General features: G+C 59.6%; 2 protein-coding genes across 13 annotated transcripts in view; both read left to right on the top strand.

Moving 5' to 3' along the window:
• The window catches only part of NBEAL2 (neurobeachin like 2), a 30,035-nt gene extending 19,568 nt beyond the window's left edge, over window positions 1–10,467 (top strand). For 8 of the 11 annotated variants that reach the window (XM_032161775.2, XM_058442031.1, XM_032161770.2 and 5 more), the window contains 30 exons: window positions 21–180; window positions 336–421; window positions 595–1,110; window positions 1,706–1,884; window positions 1,984–2,143; window positions 2,395–2,532; window positions 2,626–2,985; window positions 3,068–3,217; window positions 3,344–3,501; window positions 3,656–3,780; window positions 3,873–4,008; window positions 4,515–4,675; window positions 4,776–5,092; window positions 5,194–5,289; window positions 5,669–5,793; window positions 5,878–6,018; window positions 6,185–6,315; window positions 6,434–6,543; window positions 6,642–6,759; window positions 6,861–6,958; window positions 7,029–7,145; window positions 7,769–7,858; window positions 7,945–8,054; window positions 8,229–8,401; window positions 8,520–8,614; window positions 8,833–8,949; window positions 9,046–9,204; window positions 9,283–9,431; window positions 9,753–9,888; window positions 9,984–10,467. In XM_032161775.2, coding sequence (XP_032017666.1) covers window positions 21–180; window positions 336–421; window positions 595–1,110; window positions 1,706–1,884; window positions 1,984–2,143; window positions 2,395–2,532; window positions 2,626–2,985; window positions 3,068–3,217; window positions 3,344–3,501; window positions 3,656–3,780; window positions 3,873–4,008; window positions 4,515–4,675; window positions 4,776–5,092; window positions 5,194–5,289; window positions 5,669–5,793; window positions 5,878–6,018; window positions 6,185–6,315; window positions 6,434–6,543; window positions 6,642–6,759; window positions 6,861–6,958; window positions 7,029–7,145; window positions 7,769–7,858; window positions 7,945–8,054; window positions 8,229–8,401; window positions 8,520–8,614; window positions 8,833–8,949; window positions 9,046–9,204; window positions 9,283–9,431; window positions 9,753–9,888; window positions 9,984–10,085 — 4,713 coding nt within the window. In that variant the 3' untranslated portion in view covers window positions 10,086–10,467. Of the gene's footprint in view, window positions 1–20; window positions 181–335; window positions 422–594; window positions 1,111–1,705; window positions 1,885–1,983; window positions 2,144–2,394; window positions 2,533–2,625; window positions 2,986–3,067; window positions 3,218–3,343; window positions 3,502–3,655; window positions 3,781–3,872; window positions 4,009–4,514; window positions 4,676–4,775; window positions 5,093–5,193; window positions 5,290–5,668; window positions 5,794–5,877; window positions 6,019–6,184; window positions 6,316–6,433; window positions 6,544–6,641; window positions 6,760–6,860; window positions 6,959–7,028; window positions 7,146–7,768; window positions 7,859–7,944; window positions 8,055–8,228; window positions 8,402–8,519; window positions 8,615–8,832; window positions 8,950–9,045; window positions 9,205–9,282; window positions 9,432–9,752; window positions 9,889–9,983 lie in introns of those variants that run through there. The other 3 variants (XM_032161771.2, XM_032161773.2, XM_058442032.1) reach the window with 3 other exon arrangements.
• Window positions 10,468–11,773: 1,306 nt separating this feature from the next.
• Window positions 11,774–14,339, top strand: LOC131383973 (death domain-containing membrane protein NRADD-like). Of its 2 annotated transcripts, XM_058442039.1 has the most exons (4): window positions 11,774–12,338; window positions 13,078–13,267; window positions 13,379–13,521; window positions 13,639–14,339. In XM_058442039.1, the coding sequence occupies exons 1-4, from the start codon at window positions 12,296–12,298 to the stop codon at window positions 13,677–13,679; spliced, it is 417 nt and encodes a 138-aa protein (XP_058298022.1). In that variant the 5' UTR covers window positions 11,774–12,295; the 3' UTR covers window positions 13,680–14,339. The 2 variants fall into 2 exon arrangements, with proteins under 2 accessions (XP_058298022.1, XP_058298021.1); XM_058442038.1 differs by having other exon boundaries at window positions 13,379–14,339.
• The last annotated feature ends 183 nt before the right edge of the window (window positions 14,340–14,522 follow it).

The raw sequence follows: 14,522 nt of genomic DNA, 5'->3' as shown, positions 1-14,522 counted from the left end.
CTCCGATGACCCCCACACAGATCCTGCGCAGACTGCAGCAGAACGAGCGGCTACCTGAGCGGAGCCGCCAGCGCCTCCGGCTGCGGGAGTGTGGTCTCCAGGGTCTGGTTGCCTGCTTGCCTGAGGGGACTGTTTTCCCCCAGCTCTGCCAGGGCCTCTACAAGCTGTTCCTGGGGGCAGGTACAACCTGGTTAGGGCCAAGTGGAGGGGGTGACATGTCAGAAAAACAGGGCAGGCAGGACGGAAGAGGGAAGGTAGTGGCATAGGGGCCAGGGCTGAGCCCTGCCCTTCCTAGTCGCGTCAGTCCCTCAGGTCCCGCCAACCCATCCCCCCAGATTGCCTGAACCTCTCAGATCTGCTGGCTGTGGTACAGCTGTCCCTCCAGGCTGACCTCAGCGTTCGCCTAGACATCTGTCGCCAGGTGAGCATGAGAGGTAAAAGCTTTGGGGGAGGGGGAGGGTGGCTTCTACCCTCTGGCCTTCACCTTGCCTGTCTCATGAGGGGGTCTCTGGAGCCCTCCTCTGCAAAGGCCCTGGATGAGGGTCTGGAGCAGGCAGCTGGATGTGTCCTCACTTGCTGTGGTCTCACCTGCAGCTCTTCCACCTCATCTATGGACAGCCAGATGTAGTGCGGCTTCTGGCCCGACAGGCTGGCTGGCAGGATGTGCTGACCCGGCTATATGTCCTGGAGGCTGCCACAGCCGGCAGTCCCCCTCTCTCTTCCCCAGAGTCACCTACCTCCCCCAAGCCAACCCCACACAAGCCACCCGCTGAGTCACCTGCTGAGCCTTCAGATGTCTTCCTGCCCTCAGAGGCCCCCTGCCCTGACCCTGATGGCTTTTACCATGCTCTCTCCCCATTCTGCACGCCCTTTGACCTGGGCCTGGAACGGTCTAGTGTAGGATCAGGCAACATTGCTGGTGGTGGCGGCAGCAGTGGGACTCTTACTCCAGCCAGCCAGCCCGGCACTCCTTCCCCACTGGATGGGCCGCGGCCCTTTCCTGCTGCTCCTGGCCGCCACAGCTCCAGTCTCTCCAATGTGCTGGAGGACAGCAGCCTCCCGGAGCCCACCATTAGCGGGGATGATACCTCAAACACCAGCAACCCACAGGTGAGGTGGGCCCACCCTCTGCCACCGCATGGTACCCAAAAGAGGATACTTCTGGTACACAAGGCTGGCAGTGTAGCCTCTCCAAAGGTGTGGCCCTGTCTGACCAGGGTTGCAGCCCCCAGTCAGGCCTGTTGCTGTCCCCTCATAGCTCTTATCTGCAGTTGTGTTCCCAGAGGGCTCCTGGAACAGGGCTCGTCATGACGAGCCACAGTGGGTGACACCAGCTAGGCTTCAGAAGGGCCCTCAAGAGAGCTGTAGGGCAGAGACCTCACAGGGTCCAAGGGCAGCAAACTCCAGTGGCCCTGCCCTGGGCTTCTAGATTTGGGGATGGGCCTCTGCTCGTTCTATGTGAACTGCCTTATCTCCTCTTGGGAGTCTGGCAAGACCCCAGGATTCTGCCTGGAACTCAGGTAGTAGCTGAGACTCCTACACCATTCTTCCAGGCCCTTAGTGCCAGGCTCACTGTTAGCCAAATGCTCTGCCTCCTGGGTGGCTACCCCAGGAGGGGTGCTGAGTAGGGATGGGTGGGCGTCAGCCTGATTCCCTCCCTTAGCCGCCCACAACCCACGCCCACACCACCCACCTGTGCCCACAGCAAACCTCTGAGGAAGAGTTGTGCAATCTGCTCACCAACGTGCTGTTCTCGGTGACGTGGCGCGGCGTGGAAGGCAGCGATGAGGTTGCCTGGCGGGAGCGTGGCCAGGTTTTCTCGGTGCTCACCCAGCTGGGGGCCTCAGCGACACTTGTGCGCCCACCAGACTGCATCAAGCGCAGGTGAGAGGGAAAGTCTGGAGGGGGAGGGGCTTCAGGAAGCCTCGGGGGAAGGAAAGAAGATAGTCAGGTAGACCCTTGAGTTCCCCACTCACCCGCCAGCCTCCTGGAGATGATGCTGGAGTCAGCCCTAACGGACATCAAAGAGGCCCCCGTGGGGGTCCTGGCCAGCCTCACCCAGCAGGCACTTTGGCTGCTGCGTCTGCTGCAGGACTTCCTGTGTGCTGAAGGCCATGGTAACCAGGAACTGTGGAGTGAGAAGGTGCGACCCCTCAAGAGAGGCGTGAGCCACATGAACACTCATGTTCACCCAAGCCTGCAGGGATCTGGTCTGGGAGGTGGATGGGTACACATGCGCAGGTGTGGGTGCATCAGCATGAATGCCTGTGAGCGTGGACTTGCCTGTGTGCACAAACCCTACCTGGCCCCCAGCGCAAACTTTACTTTGCTCCCTTTCCATGGACTCCTGGCCTCCCCTGGTGATGTCTGTTGGGAACCTGTTTTCTGTGGCAGCTCTTTGAAGGTGTATGCAGCCTACTTGATCGCCTGGGAGCCTGGCCCCACCTGGCCAACGGCACAGCCGATCTCCGTGAGATGGCACAGATTGGCCTACAGCTTGTACTTGGCTACATCCTGCTGGAAGACCCACAGGTGAGCACAGGGTGAGCATGGGGGCAGGGGGCATGGGAGGTGTTGGGAGCTCCAAGAATGGCTGGGTGCCACTTATCTCTCTTGTGCCCACAGCTGCATGCCCAGGCCTACGTAAGATTGCACATGCTGCTACAGACTGCAGTGCCAGCCCGCCGCGAGGAGGCCTGCTATGTGCTCTCCAAGCTGGAGGCTGCACTGGGGCGGGCGCTGAACGCCTCTTCCTCCGAGTCAGCCACTGATGAGGCAGGGCCCCCACCTGCAGCCACAGCAGCTGCAGAGCGCTGCTCCTGGCTGGTGCCACTGGTGCGCACGCTGCTAGACCGTGCCTATGAGCCGCTGGGGCTGCAGTGGGGACTGCCCTCCCTGCCACCCACCAATGGCAGCCCCACCTTCTTTGAAGACTTCCAGGCTTTTTGTGCCACACCCGAATGGCGCCACTTCATCGACAAACAGGTGCCTGGATGTGGGGGCCCAGGAAGAGGAGTGGGGGCTGGGGCCCACATCGAGCACTGTTCTCCTCTGCCCAATCCTCCAGGTGCAGCCAACCATGTCCCAGTTCGAAATGGACACGTATGCTAAGAGCCACGACCTTATGTCAGGTTTCTGGAATGCCTGCTATGACATGCTCATGAGCGGTGGGCAGCGGCGCCAGCGGGAGCGCGCCCAGAGTCGTCGGGCCTTCCAGGTGTGCCACCCGGGGTAAGGGATGGGAAACTGCTCCACACATGCGCCCAGGAGATGGCTGACAATGTGGAGAAATAGGGGTAGGACAGGCAGCAGCCAGGGGACTGATGTGTTTCCCCCACCCCAGGAGCTGGTGCTGGAACCTGCGCAGAGGCGGGCGCGCCTGGAGGGGCTACGCTACACCGCAGCGCTGAAGCAGCAGGCAGCGCAGCACTCCACGGCCCTGCTGCACTGGGGGGTGCTGTGGCGCCAGCTCGCCAGCCCATGTGGGGCCTGGGCGCTGAGGTGGGCCGGGCTTGGGGCAGGGTCGCTGTGGAGGGGTGGGGCTTGGGAGGGAGGGAGCCACCTGGAGCCCCAGACTGCCTTTGGGGTGAGGCCAGGGAGGGATGGGGGTGTCTACAGCCTTCTACCAACCCATGACGTGGGGGACATTCTGCAGGGACCCTCCCACCCTCCGCTGGAAACTGTCCAGCGCCGAGACATACTCACGCATGCGTCTGAAGCTGGTGCCCAACCATCACTTCGACCCTCACCTGGAAGCCAGTGCTCTCCGCGACAATCTGGGTGAGGGAGTGTGCTGAGCTGGGTCCGCCCAACTCGATTGTCCCGTCTCCCGTCCTGCCTTGCTTCAGCTGAGTACCCTTGGCCCCTTGCAGGTGAGGTTCCCCTGACACCCACCGAGGAGGCCTCACTGCCTCTGGCAGTGACCAAAGAGGCCAAAGTGAGCACCCCACCGGAGGAGCTGCAGGAGGACCAGCTCGGCGAGGACGAGCTGGCTGAGCTGGAGACTCCGTGAGTGAGGCCCTGGAGAGATCGGACTGGGGTGGTGGGCAAGGAGTCTGCTCCAGTGTGTGCATGCCTCTGTGGGATCAACTCCCTGAGTGTGTCCTCTTCTGCTGCCCGACTACATCCCCCTGAAGAGACTGTCCAAAGCCAGATGGTGGGTGGGAGAGTCTCTTAACAGGGCTGAGAGTTGCTCTTTTAACAGCCAGGCACCCAAGGACAGCACTGAGAAACACAAACCAGAGCAGGAAGGGGGCCCAGGGAGTGGGCAGGGGCTGGGTGAGGGGAGCAGGGGACAAGGGTTGGCATCCTGGCAAAATATTCAGAAGCTTAGTGGGTGGCAGGTGGGGGACAGGGGCTGGGACCAGTAGGTTCTGGACCCTAGGCAGCCCCTCCCCATTTCTGGGAGCCATGAGAGTATATACCCCATGACTCAATGGCACTTGGATGCCCTTTGGGCTTGTGAAGAAGGGGGTCCCAGAGCCTAGAGCCTGAGGTGGGTTGCTGGTCTTTAGGATGGAGGCAGCAGAACTGGATGAGCAGCGTGAGAAGCTGGTGCTATCGGCTGAGTGCCAGCTGGTGACGGTAGTGGCCGTGGTCCCGGGGCTGCTGGAGGTCACCACACAGAATGTGTACTTCTACGACGGCAGCACTGAGCGCGTGGAAACTGAGGAGGGTGCGTCCTGGTGGTGTGGGTTAGGAGAATGGCAGGGAATGGCTGAGGTCTGGGTGGGGCTGGGGTGAGTGACTCCTGTACCTGCTGTTCCTCCCCATAGGCATCGGCTATGATTTCCGGCGCCCACTGGCCCAGCTGCGTGAGGTCCACCTGCGGCGTTTCAACCTGCGCCGTTCAGCACTTGAGCTCTTCTTTATCGATCAGGCCAACTACTTCCTCAATTTCCCATGCAAGGTGGGTACGACCCCAGCCTCATCTCCTAGCCAGACTCCCAGGCCCCAGCCTGGCCCCATCCCACCCCACACCCAGGTACGGAACCAGGTGTACTCGTGGCTCCTGCGCCTACGGCCCCCGTCTCAAGGCTACCTAAGCAGCCGCTCCCCCCAGGAGATGCTGCGTGCCTCAGGCCTTACCCAGGTGAGAGCCCTGAGTGTGAGGGATGTGAAGTCGGGACCCTGAATCAGGGGGCAGTGCTGGACAGCCCACCTGGCTCACATCTTGTCTGCCCCTGTCCCCAGAAATGGGTACAGCGTGAGATATCCAACTTCGAGTACTTGATGCAACTCAACACCATTGCGGGACGGACCTACAATGACCTGTCTCAGTACCCCGTGGTGAGGGCCCCACTCTGCACCCCTCCACCCTGCCCCTCTGACCTGTCAGCCCTTGGTTCCCCCAAATGTAGGTACCTGCCAGTGGGCCAAGCCCTGAGCTTGGTCAAGGGTAGGTGTGCCAATGAAGACCTGGCCTCTGTTCCCTGCCAACCCCCAGAGGTCCCCAGCCTCACTCCCTTCCCCCCCTGCCAAGTCTCTATTCCTCAAAAGGAATCCTGTTCCAGGACAGTCTGTCCTGCTCCCCTGTGACCCATCTAAGTGGTGCTCCCCGAACCTGTGGGCAGGCTCTGTGCCCGCCTTCTTGAGGGTGAGGGCAGGGCAGGGTGGGCTGGTAGGCCATCAGGGCCCTCATGCAGCCCCTGCTCGGGTGGGCGGCCAGTTCCCCTGGGTCCTGCAGGACTACGTGTCCCCAACCCTGGACCTCAGCAACCCAGCCGTCTTCCGGGACCTGTCTAAGCCCATCGGTGTGGTGAACCCCAAGCATGCCCAGCTCGTGAGGGAGAAGTGAGCATGCGGGCAGGGCTGGGCTCAGCGGGTAGGGAAAGGCGAAGGGAGGGCTTCTGCTGACACGTCCAACTGTGGCCCCAGGTATGAAAGCTTTGAGGACCCAGCGGGGACCATTGACAAGTTCCACTATGGCACCCACTACTCCAATGCAGCAGGCGTGATGCACTACCTCATCCGCGTGGAGCCCTTCACCTCCCTGCACGTCCAGCTGCAGAGTGGCCGGTGCGGCCCAGGGGCTGGTGGGCAGACTAGGAGCAGACAAGGGGAAGAGGCTGGTCCTCCCCATATCCTGGGCCCACCCCTGACTCCCTTCTTCCCTCCAGCCAGAGCATCTCCCTCCCTGTCTCCATTCTCCCCACCTCACCTTGGCCCCGTGCCCCTCCCCCAGCTTTGACTGCTCCGACCGGCAGTTCCACTCGGTGGCGGCAGCCTGGCAGGCACGCCTGGAGAGTCCTGCCGATGTGAAGGAGCTCATCCCAGAATTCTTCTACTTTCCTGACTTCCTGGAGAACCAGAACGGTAGGTGTGAGGTGCTTGCACTGGAGTGGGCAAGTGTGGGGATGGAGAACAGATGGTGGAGTGGCCAGGGGGCAGTCGGGATGGACAGGGAGACAGCTGACCCAGTCCTCTGTGCCAGGTTTTGACCTGGGCTGTCTCCAGCTGACCAACGAGAAGGTGGGTGATGTGGTGCTGCCCCCGTGGGCCAGCTCTCCTGAGGACTTCATCCAGCAGCACCGCCAGGCTCTGGTGAGGAAGCAACCACAGGCAAATGGCAGGCAGCTGGGGTTCTGAAGGTCATAGGGGGTCAGCTGTCCCTGCACTGATTGCTGCCTCCCTACTCCCAGGAGTCGGAGTATGTGTCTGCACACCTGCACGAGTGGATCGACCTCATCTTTGGCTACAAGCAGCGGGGGCCAGCCGCCGAGGAAGCCCTCAATGTTTTCTATTACTGCACCTATGAGGGTGGGCAGTATGCTGGACTCCAGTCGGGGCCAGGACAAGATCAGGTCGGGTGGATGCAGAGGGCACGCAGGGAGCCCTGACTGCTCTGCCTGCCTTCCCAGGGGCCGTAGACCTTGACCATGTGACAGATGAGCGGGAACGGAAGGCTCTGGAGGGCATTATCAGCAACTTCGGGCAGACTCCCTGTCAGCTGCTGAAGGTAAGGCCAGCTTAGAGGATAGTGGCCAGGGATGCCCATGCCATGGTGCTGACCAGCCACTTACCTACAGGAGCCACATCCAACTCGGCTCTCAGTTGAGGAAGCAGCCCATCGCCTTGCACGCCTGGACACTAACTCACCTAGCATCTTCCAGCACCTGGACCAACTCAAGGCATTCTTCGCAGAGGTGAAAGGAAGACAAGACTTCAACTTTATATTCTGTGAAATGGGTTTAACCCCACTGTCCTTACCGACCATTTGGGGCAGATGGGAATCCTAATCAAAGTCACTGATTTCAAGGCACCTTAGAAAATGAGCTAAACATGGGAGGAGTATGGGGGCAGGAGGGGTGCCTTCTTCATCAGGGCCAGGATAAAGGGTTGACTCACCTAACAAGCTCTGAAAGCCTTAGGAAGATCAGGAGGGAGGAGATCTGTCCTTGGACCCCTTCCATCGCCTTCCTAGACAGGAACATTCCTGAATGTTGCCCCCAGGCCTGACTTTTTTTTAGGTTTCCCTCTCTTCCTGCCTTTGGGCTAGGGGGACAAGGAATAACGGGGTGAGAGGACCAAGGTTGAAACTAAGTGTGATACTCTGGAAGCATCTTCCATGTCTGTCTCAGCTTCTCACTCACTTTCTGAGATGCCCTCCTAAAGTCTCTGCCTGTTTCTTGGTGGGAACCTCTGCATCTGTGACACCTAGTCTGTGACCCCTGGGGACTGAGGGTAAAGGAAGGGATGATGCTTCAGGGAGCAGATAGTGTAATCTGATAGTACTCAGGCATAGCTAGGCCTGCCCTTGCCCCTGCAGGTTGTCAGTGATGGTGTACCCCTGGTGCTAGCCCTGGTCCCCCACCGGCAGCCCCACTCCTTCATCACCCAGGGTTCCCCAGACCTGTTGGTAAGTGCATTGTGCAGAGCTCCAGCTCAGCTCCACTCCCCCTCTGCCTCTGCCAGAAACCCACCTCTGCCCCCTCCTGCCTGCAGGTGACCGTGAGTGCCAGTGGGCTGCTGGGCACCCACAGCTGGTTGCCCTATGACCGCAACATAAGCAACTACTTCAGCTTCAGCAAAGACCCCACCATGGGCAGCCACAAGTAGGACAGAGGGCTGTGGGTGGGGTGGGCTACAAATGCCCTGCACCCGGAATTATTCCCCTCCCTAATCAGAATGTAGGCCAGCTGCAGGGGAAAGGTCTGGCCAGGCTCCCTGGGTGCCTGGGTCTCTTCCATGTGGCCTGGCCTCACTTGCTATCCCCCTCACTGGGTCAGGACACAGCGACTGCTGAGTGGCCCGTGGGTGCCAGGCAGTGGTGTGAGTGGACAAGCACTGGCAGTGGCCCCCGATGGAAAGCTGCTATTCAGCGGTGGCCACTGGGATGGCAGCCTACGAGTGACTGCACTACCCCGTGGCAAGCTGTTGAGCCAGCTCAGCCGCCACCTTGGTATGAACAGCCTTGGAGCTGGGGAGAATGAGGCATGCAGGTATGGGGCCGGGTTCTGCGGCTGGCCAGGGCAGATGTGACTTCTCCGTTCTGCCTGTACCCTCCCCTTCCCATGCAGATATAGTAACCTGCCTTGCACTGGACACCTGTGGCATCTACCTCATCTCAGGCTCCCGGGACACCACGTGCATGGTGTGGCGGCTCCTGCATCAGGTGTGCCTGGTGGGCAGCTCTGTGGGGTCCCTGTAGCCCAGACCTACAGCCCATCTGTCCCTCAGTGGCCCTCCAGTCCTGCCCTCCTGTCTTTCCCTTCCCTTTGCTACCATGAGCAAGTCTGGGGCTCCGTGACCCTCCAGCTCTCTAGTCTTGGACAAGACCTTCATTTCTTGAGCCTCAGGGGACAGTCCTAAGCCAACCCTGGTCCTCCACAGGGTGGTCTGTCAGTAGGCCTGGCACCAAAGCCTGTGCAGGTCCTGTATGGGCATGGGGCTGCAGTGAGCTGTGTGGCCATCAGCACTGAACTTGACATGGCTGTGTCTGGATCTGAGGTGTGTGTATGCATGTGCCCTGGGGAGGGTGAATTTGCTGGGCAATCCCCCTGGAGCCCAGACTCCTGCCCAGGACCCTAAGTTGCCTTCCTGCAGGATGGAACTGTGATCATACACACTGTACGCCGTGGCCAGTTTGTGGCGGCACTACGGCCTCCGGGTGCCACATTGCCTGGACCTATTTTCCATCTGGCATTGGGGTCCGAAGGCCAAATTGTGGTACAGAGCTCAGCGTCGGAACGTCCTGGGGCCCAGGTATGGGGAAGGGGTGCCCAGCAAAGATGGAGGGGCAGTTGGGATCCTGTCCTTGCTGACACTCCCTGTTTCCTCCAGGTCACCTACTCCTTGCACCTGTATTCAGTCAATGGGAAGTTGCGGGCTTCACTGCCCCTGGCAGAGCAGCCTACAGCCCTGACGGTGACAGAGGACTTTGTGTTGCTGGGTACCGCCCAGTGCGCCCTGCACATCCTCCAACTAAACACGTAAGCCTCCCCATTTATGGGTTCATGGCCCCTGAAGGTGGTGGTCATTGGTGTAGGATAAAGGCTGTAGGAACCCACACACCATACATGTTTGTAGGCACATATTTCAAGGTTTGTTACCTGTCCCCTCATCTTCCCATGGGGAGGTCTTGCCCTGGGCCTCCGCTTAGCCACAGTTGTGGGAGATTTCTTTGTGTATAAGAATTTCAATTTAACCATCCTTAAAATGAGGACCGAGAGGGTATATGGGATAAGGGATATCTGCTGGTCGCAAAGCCCCCTTGCCGTCGCAAGTTGGTGTATATCCCCTCTCCCTTCCAGACTGCTCCCGGCCGCGCCTCCCTTGCCCATGAAGGTGGCCATCCGTAGCGTGGCCGTGACCAAGGAGCGCAGCCACGTGCTGGTGGGCCTGGAGGACGGCAAGCTCATCGTGGTGGTCGCAGGGAAGCCCTCTGAGGTGAGGATGGGGCAGGGGTGGGGAGGCCCCTCGAACGGGGCGGGGCGCGGCGCGGCGGTCCCAGCTGACCCTACTCAACCCTTAACGCCCACCAGGTGCGCAGCAGCCAGTTCGCGCGGAAGCTGTGGCGGTCCTCGCGGCGCATCTCCCAGGTGTCCTCGGGAGAGACGGAATACAACCCTGCTGAGGCGCGCTGAACCTGGCCAGTCTGGCTGCTCGGGCCCCGCCCCCGACGGGCCTGGCCCGGGAGGCCCCGCCCAGAAGTCGGCGGGAACACCCCGGGGTGGGCCGCCTAGGGGGGTGAGCGGGGCCCACCCTGCCCAGCTCAGGGATTGGCGGGCGATGTTATCCCCTCAGGGATTGGCGGGCGGAAGTCCCGCCCCTCGCCGGCTGAGGGGCCGCCCTGAGAGCCAGCACCGGCGTCTGCGGTCGCAGCAGCACTTTTTGCACAGTCTGGGGCGGGGTTCCCCGGCTTCCAAGTCTCTTTCGTCAAAGCACGAGGGCCGCCTGTGGCCTTAATTCCTAACGGCGGCCCCGGTTCTCCCTTCTCGGCAATAAACCAGGCCTAGTTTTGTAGCTGCTCCGTCTCCGAGTGTGCGTGAGCGCGCGGCGTCTCGGCCTGCGGTGGCCACCGTCCCAGGGTCGCCGTCTCAGTCTGGCCTGGCTCGAGTTCCCATGGCCCGTGACCCCCTCTGGGCCCACTCGTCCCCCTCCGCGTGGCCGTCGCTGAACTGGGGCCTCAGTTTCCCCGACCGTGTAGCCCCTGCCCCACATCTCGCCCCGGCTCGTGGTTTCCCCACGATCTCTTCATCGGGTCGCCTTCGCACGCCATTCGTCCACAACCGCAACCCGGCCAGGCGCCCCGCAAGCACGTTTGCATTCCTTCGCCGGGCAGGGGCGACAACACCCGAGGCCGCGCCCCTCCAGCTCGGCCCTGCCCCCTCATTGTCTTGCCTACTTCTTGGGCCGTCCTGTGGCGCCGCTGTGGTCTCGGGATTGGGGGTGAGGGGCCAGAACCACCCCAGAGACCCCACGTTGTCTTCCCGGAGGGCTCGGTCCTGCCCTGCTGAGTGGATCCATCCTGGCGGCCACCGGTCAGGAAGAGTTGGGGGCAGAGCCCTTGCTGAGTGGAGGGAGCCGGGGGCTGCCTCTCTCCAGACTCTCTCCAGACTCGCGATCCTGCGGTGGTTGTATGTGCTGGTGTCGGCGTGTGCGTAAGAAGTCAGGGTAGTGTGGGTGTGCGGGGTGGTTGCATTGTGTGTGCGTATTCGTGGGCCTGGAGACCGGTGGGAGGCGGGAGGGGTTCCAGTCCCGCTGCTCAGAGTGGGCTGGGCGGAAGCCAGGCCTGTCTGCTGCTGCGTCCTGGTCACAGGCCCATCCACTAGCCAGGATCCTGCAGGGCCCCTTAATGTGACACAAAGGTACACACCCCACATGTGGCAAGGGCCACCAGGTCGCACCCACTTGGCCACAGCATTGGGTTGCTGACTTAGCCATACACATGGGCATATGTTGTGGGATAGACCGGTACCCAATATGTGGCGGTGGATATTGGGGAGTTGGAGGGCCTTCCCTGGTGTCTCCTCCATTCCTTCTCCAGGCAAGCTCTCCTTAGTCCAGACGAGGAGCTTCTCTTCCCCAAACCTCAGGGAGTGGGTCCCAGCAGATTCAGCCCTATAGGATCCAGGTAGGACTGAGTGGTCCTATCCTTCTCAGGCCCTCTCTGAATTTCTAGATGAAGCAAGATCAACTAGGGGGTCTCTGGGCCCATATCCCCTGTTCTCTCGCTGAACCCACCAGGGTAGCATTCCACCCAGTTCCTGATCAGGAGAGGGCTGGACACTGACTCTTGAGGAAGGAGTGCAAGCATGGTCACTGCAGAAAGTCCTCCTGCCTTGGGGCTTTAGGATGTTGGGTTCCTGAACTCTAGTTGAAAAGCCTGGCGGTGAGCCTCCCACTGGCCAGTACGTCTCTCCAGCCTGGTTCTGGCTAAGATGGAGCTAGAAGGCATGTCTCCCCTATCCTCCCTACCATCCCTGGACTCAGACCAGGTGTTTGGCAACATCTTTGAGACAGGGTGGTTTCCAACCTGCCTTCCATCCTGAGCTGTATCTGACCCTTCTAATTTTGGCCAGGTGGAACCAGCTCTGTCACCTCCACCCCATCTGACACAGGAGAAAACTGGTCCAGCCCTGGAGTATATCAGGTTGAAGTGAGAAAAGGGGGACAGACTACCCCAAGGGACTGCCAACGTCAGGCCTGGAGATTTCCCCCATATTTCTCCTGCACACAGCCCTTTTTGGACTGAGAGAAGTAGCTCCCAGCTCCCTTGCCTGGGCGCTGCCTAAAACTCTCTAACCTCTTCTCCAAGAAACAACCCCAGGGAGTATTACCCACTAACAGAGCCATGCTTCACAACTCTAGCCACAGCAAAGGCCTGGCCTATGTGGGTAAGCATCCCTTAATCCAGATCATGGGCACCAGGCAGGTTGGGAGGTACCCCAAGTGGGTAGGTCACACCCAAGTCCAGCCACACGTTCTGGAGTCTCTGCCCTGTGTGCCCTGACTGCACTAGATTGGGAGGACAAGTCGCTTCCAGGCAGAAGAAAGCAACAACACTTCCTTTCCAGTTCAGCTTTATTTTGCAAAAATTTACAAGGCCTCCTTTGCACAGAGATGCTTGTGGGGACCACATGAATCAATGTGCCCTCACAGTCCAGACTTGGTGGCGGAGACAGGACACAAGTGCCATGGTAGACAGTTCCATGGTCTTTCTTCCTGTGCCCTGGATAATTGGATAAAAAAAAATTGGATTTAGTGCCGTGGTAGACAGGAGGTGCAAATGGACCCCAAAAAGGAAGAGATCAAGGAAGTCTTCCCAGAGCAGAACATTCTTGCCAATATGTCAGATGGAGAAGGGAGATTGGCAGGAGCAGAAGTCTGGAAGGTTAGGAGAACAGGGTGCATCTAGCAAAGACAAGGTGTCCAGAGTGGTAAGCAAAGGGGAAGAAGTAGATGAAAATGGAAAAATAGGCCAGACAGCTCTTGATGCTGTGGTATAAGCTTTTGACTCTACATAGTAGGGACTACTGGCTTCAAACCTTTTTGGCAACAAAGTTTAGGTGAGGCCACCCAGGGACCCTAGCCTTTGTTCCTTGCTCCTGACCTGATCTGTCTTTTCTTCCACAGGTAAGATCCTGAGGAGGCAGGAGAGGGACAGGGAAGGAGTATGGGTAGGGGCAGGGGAAGCCCTGGCCCCCAATACCTCCTCCCTTTTCCTCCTGGAGCCTCCAGGGGTCTCAGGCAGCATCATCCCAGTCTACTGTACCCTCCTGGCCACTGTGGTCCTAGGTCTGCTTGCCTACATGGCCTTCAAGTGGTAGGTGGTCTGGGCACTGCCCTGTGGCACCCCCTTCCCTGTCTGGACTCCCAACCAATTCCCTGTCTTGAAGGTGGGGGCAGGTTGGTAGGTCTCCCTTTCTCCCCACAGCTGGCACTCACATAAACAAAGACAGCAGCTGGCCAAAGCTCGAACTGCAGAGGTGGGAGGTCTCAACAAGGACCAGATGCATGGGGATAGCAGTGTCTTCCTGGACTCTCCTAGCAGTCTGGAGCCCTGTGCCTCCAGCCAGGGTGAGCCCCTTTCCCAGAACTGCCTCACCACCCAGCCCTTGTGTGATCCTCATGTCTCCTGCCCCAGGACCACATCCTGAGCTTGGGTGCCGACTTTACCTTGATCTCCCTCGGCAGCACCAGGAGAAAGTGGAGCGGCTGTTAGAGGTGTCACGTGAACCTGACAAGGGCTGGCAGGGACTGGCAGACCATCTGGGCTACCGGGCTGAGGCTGTAGAAATCATGGCCCAAGGCCAGGTGTGAGCCTACACACTGCTGAGGGACTGGGCTGTCCAAGAAGACAGTGGTTCCACCCACAAGGTGCTACAGAATGCCCTGGTTGCCATGGGCCAGGAAGATGTGGTCCAGGTCCTGGGCCCCCAAGCTGAGGGCTGCTCTGTGGTGTGAATGCTGTCTCCATAGCCTGGACTCTCAGAGCCTGCTCCGGTGCTCCCTTACCCCCATCTCATATATCTTTCCCTTCGTGGGCTTCCTGGGGTTGCTGGGCTCAGCCTGCTCTGTTCTGGGGAAGAAAACCGAAGATCCAGCCACCATTCACTTCCCCTCACCTACCCATCCCCTCCAGAAGAGGGCCCAGGATATGGTGGGGAGTGGGCAGTGAGGAGTGGTCCTGCCCTTTGGATCCCTACTCCACCTCCTCTTATTAAGCCTTAGCTGGTTTTGCTACTTTTGTAACCCATATTAAACGTGATTCGGACTTTTCTGCTGGCTCTATCTGGCTCCTTGGGCCTGTGAGACAGTTGAGCTATGAGGCAGAGGCCCAGAAAAGGGGGGCGGTCCCTAGGCTGTGGGACGGCCCTCTCCAAGCAGCACCTGGGATGGCAGGCAGTGTGATCCTATAGAATATGCATGGGCTCTGGAGGCACAGATCAGAGTTCATATCCTGCGTCTACCATTTGCTGGCTTTATCATGTTTGGAAGCTATTTTACCTTGCTGATTATTTTACCTTGGTATTTTATCAACTTCCTTAGCTGGAGAACAGTAAGTTTAAGTGACACAT

The sequence above is a fragment of the Hylobates moloch genome, unplaced genomic scaffold (genome assembly GCF_009828535.3).
Source record: "Hylobates moloch isolate HMO894 unplaced genomic scaffold, HMol_V3 SCAFFOLD_8, whole genome shotgun sequence".
Lineage (NCBI taxonomy): Eukaryota > Metazoa > Chordata > Mammalia > Primates > Hylobatidae > Hylobates > Hylobates moloch.
Note: the sequence above shows the minus strand (reverse complement) of the source record. Positions and strands in the feature narration are given on the sequence as shown.

Coding starts and splice junctions, on each gene's coding strand:
- LOC131383973 (XM_058442038.1), top strand. CDS start 12,296: ATGCTTCACAACTCTAGCCACAGCAAAGGCCTGGCCTATGTGG. Junction 12,339..13,077: donor CAAAGGCCTGGCCTATGTGG/GTAAGCATCCCT, acceptor TTTCTTCCACAG/GTAAGATCCTGAGGAGGCAG. Junction 13,268..13,378: donor GCCTACATGGCCTTCAAGTG/GTAGGTGGTCTG, acceptor TTCTCCCCACAG/CTGGCACTCACATAAACAAA.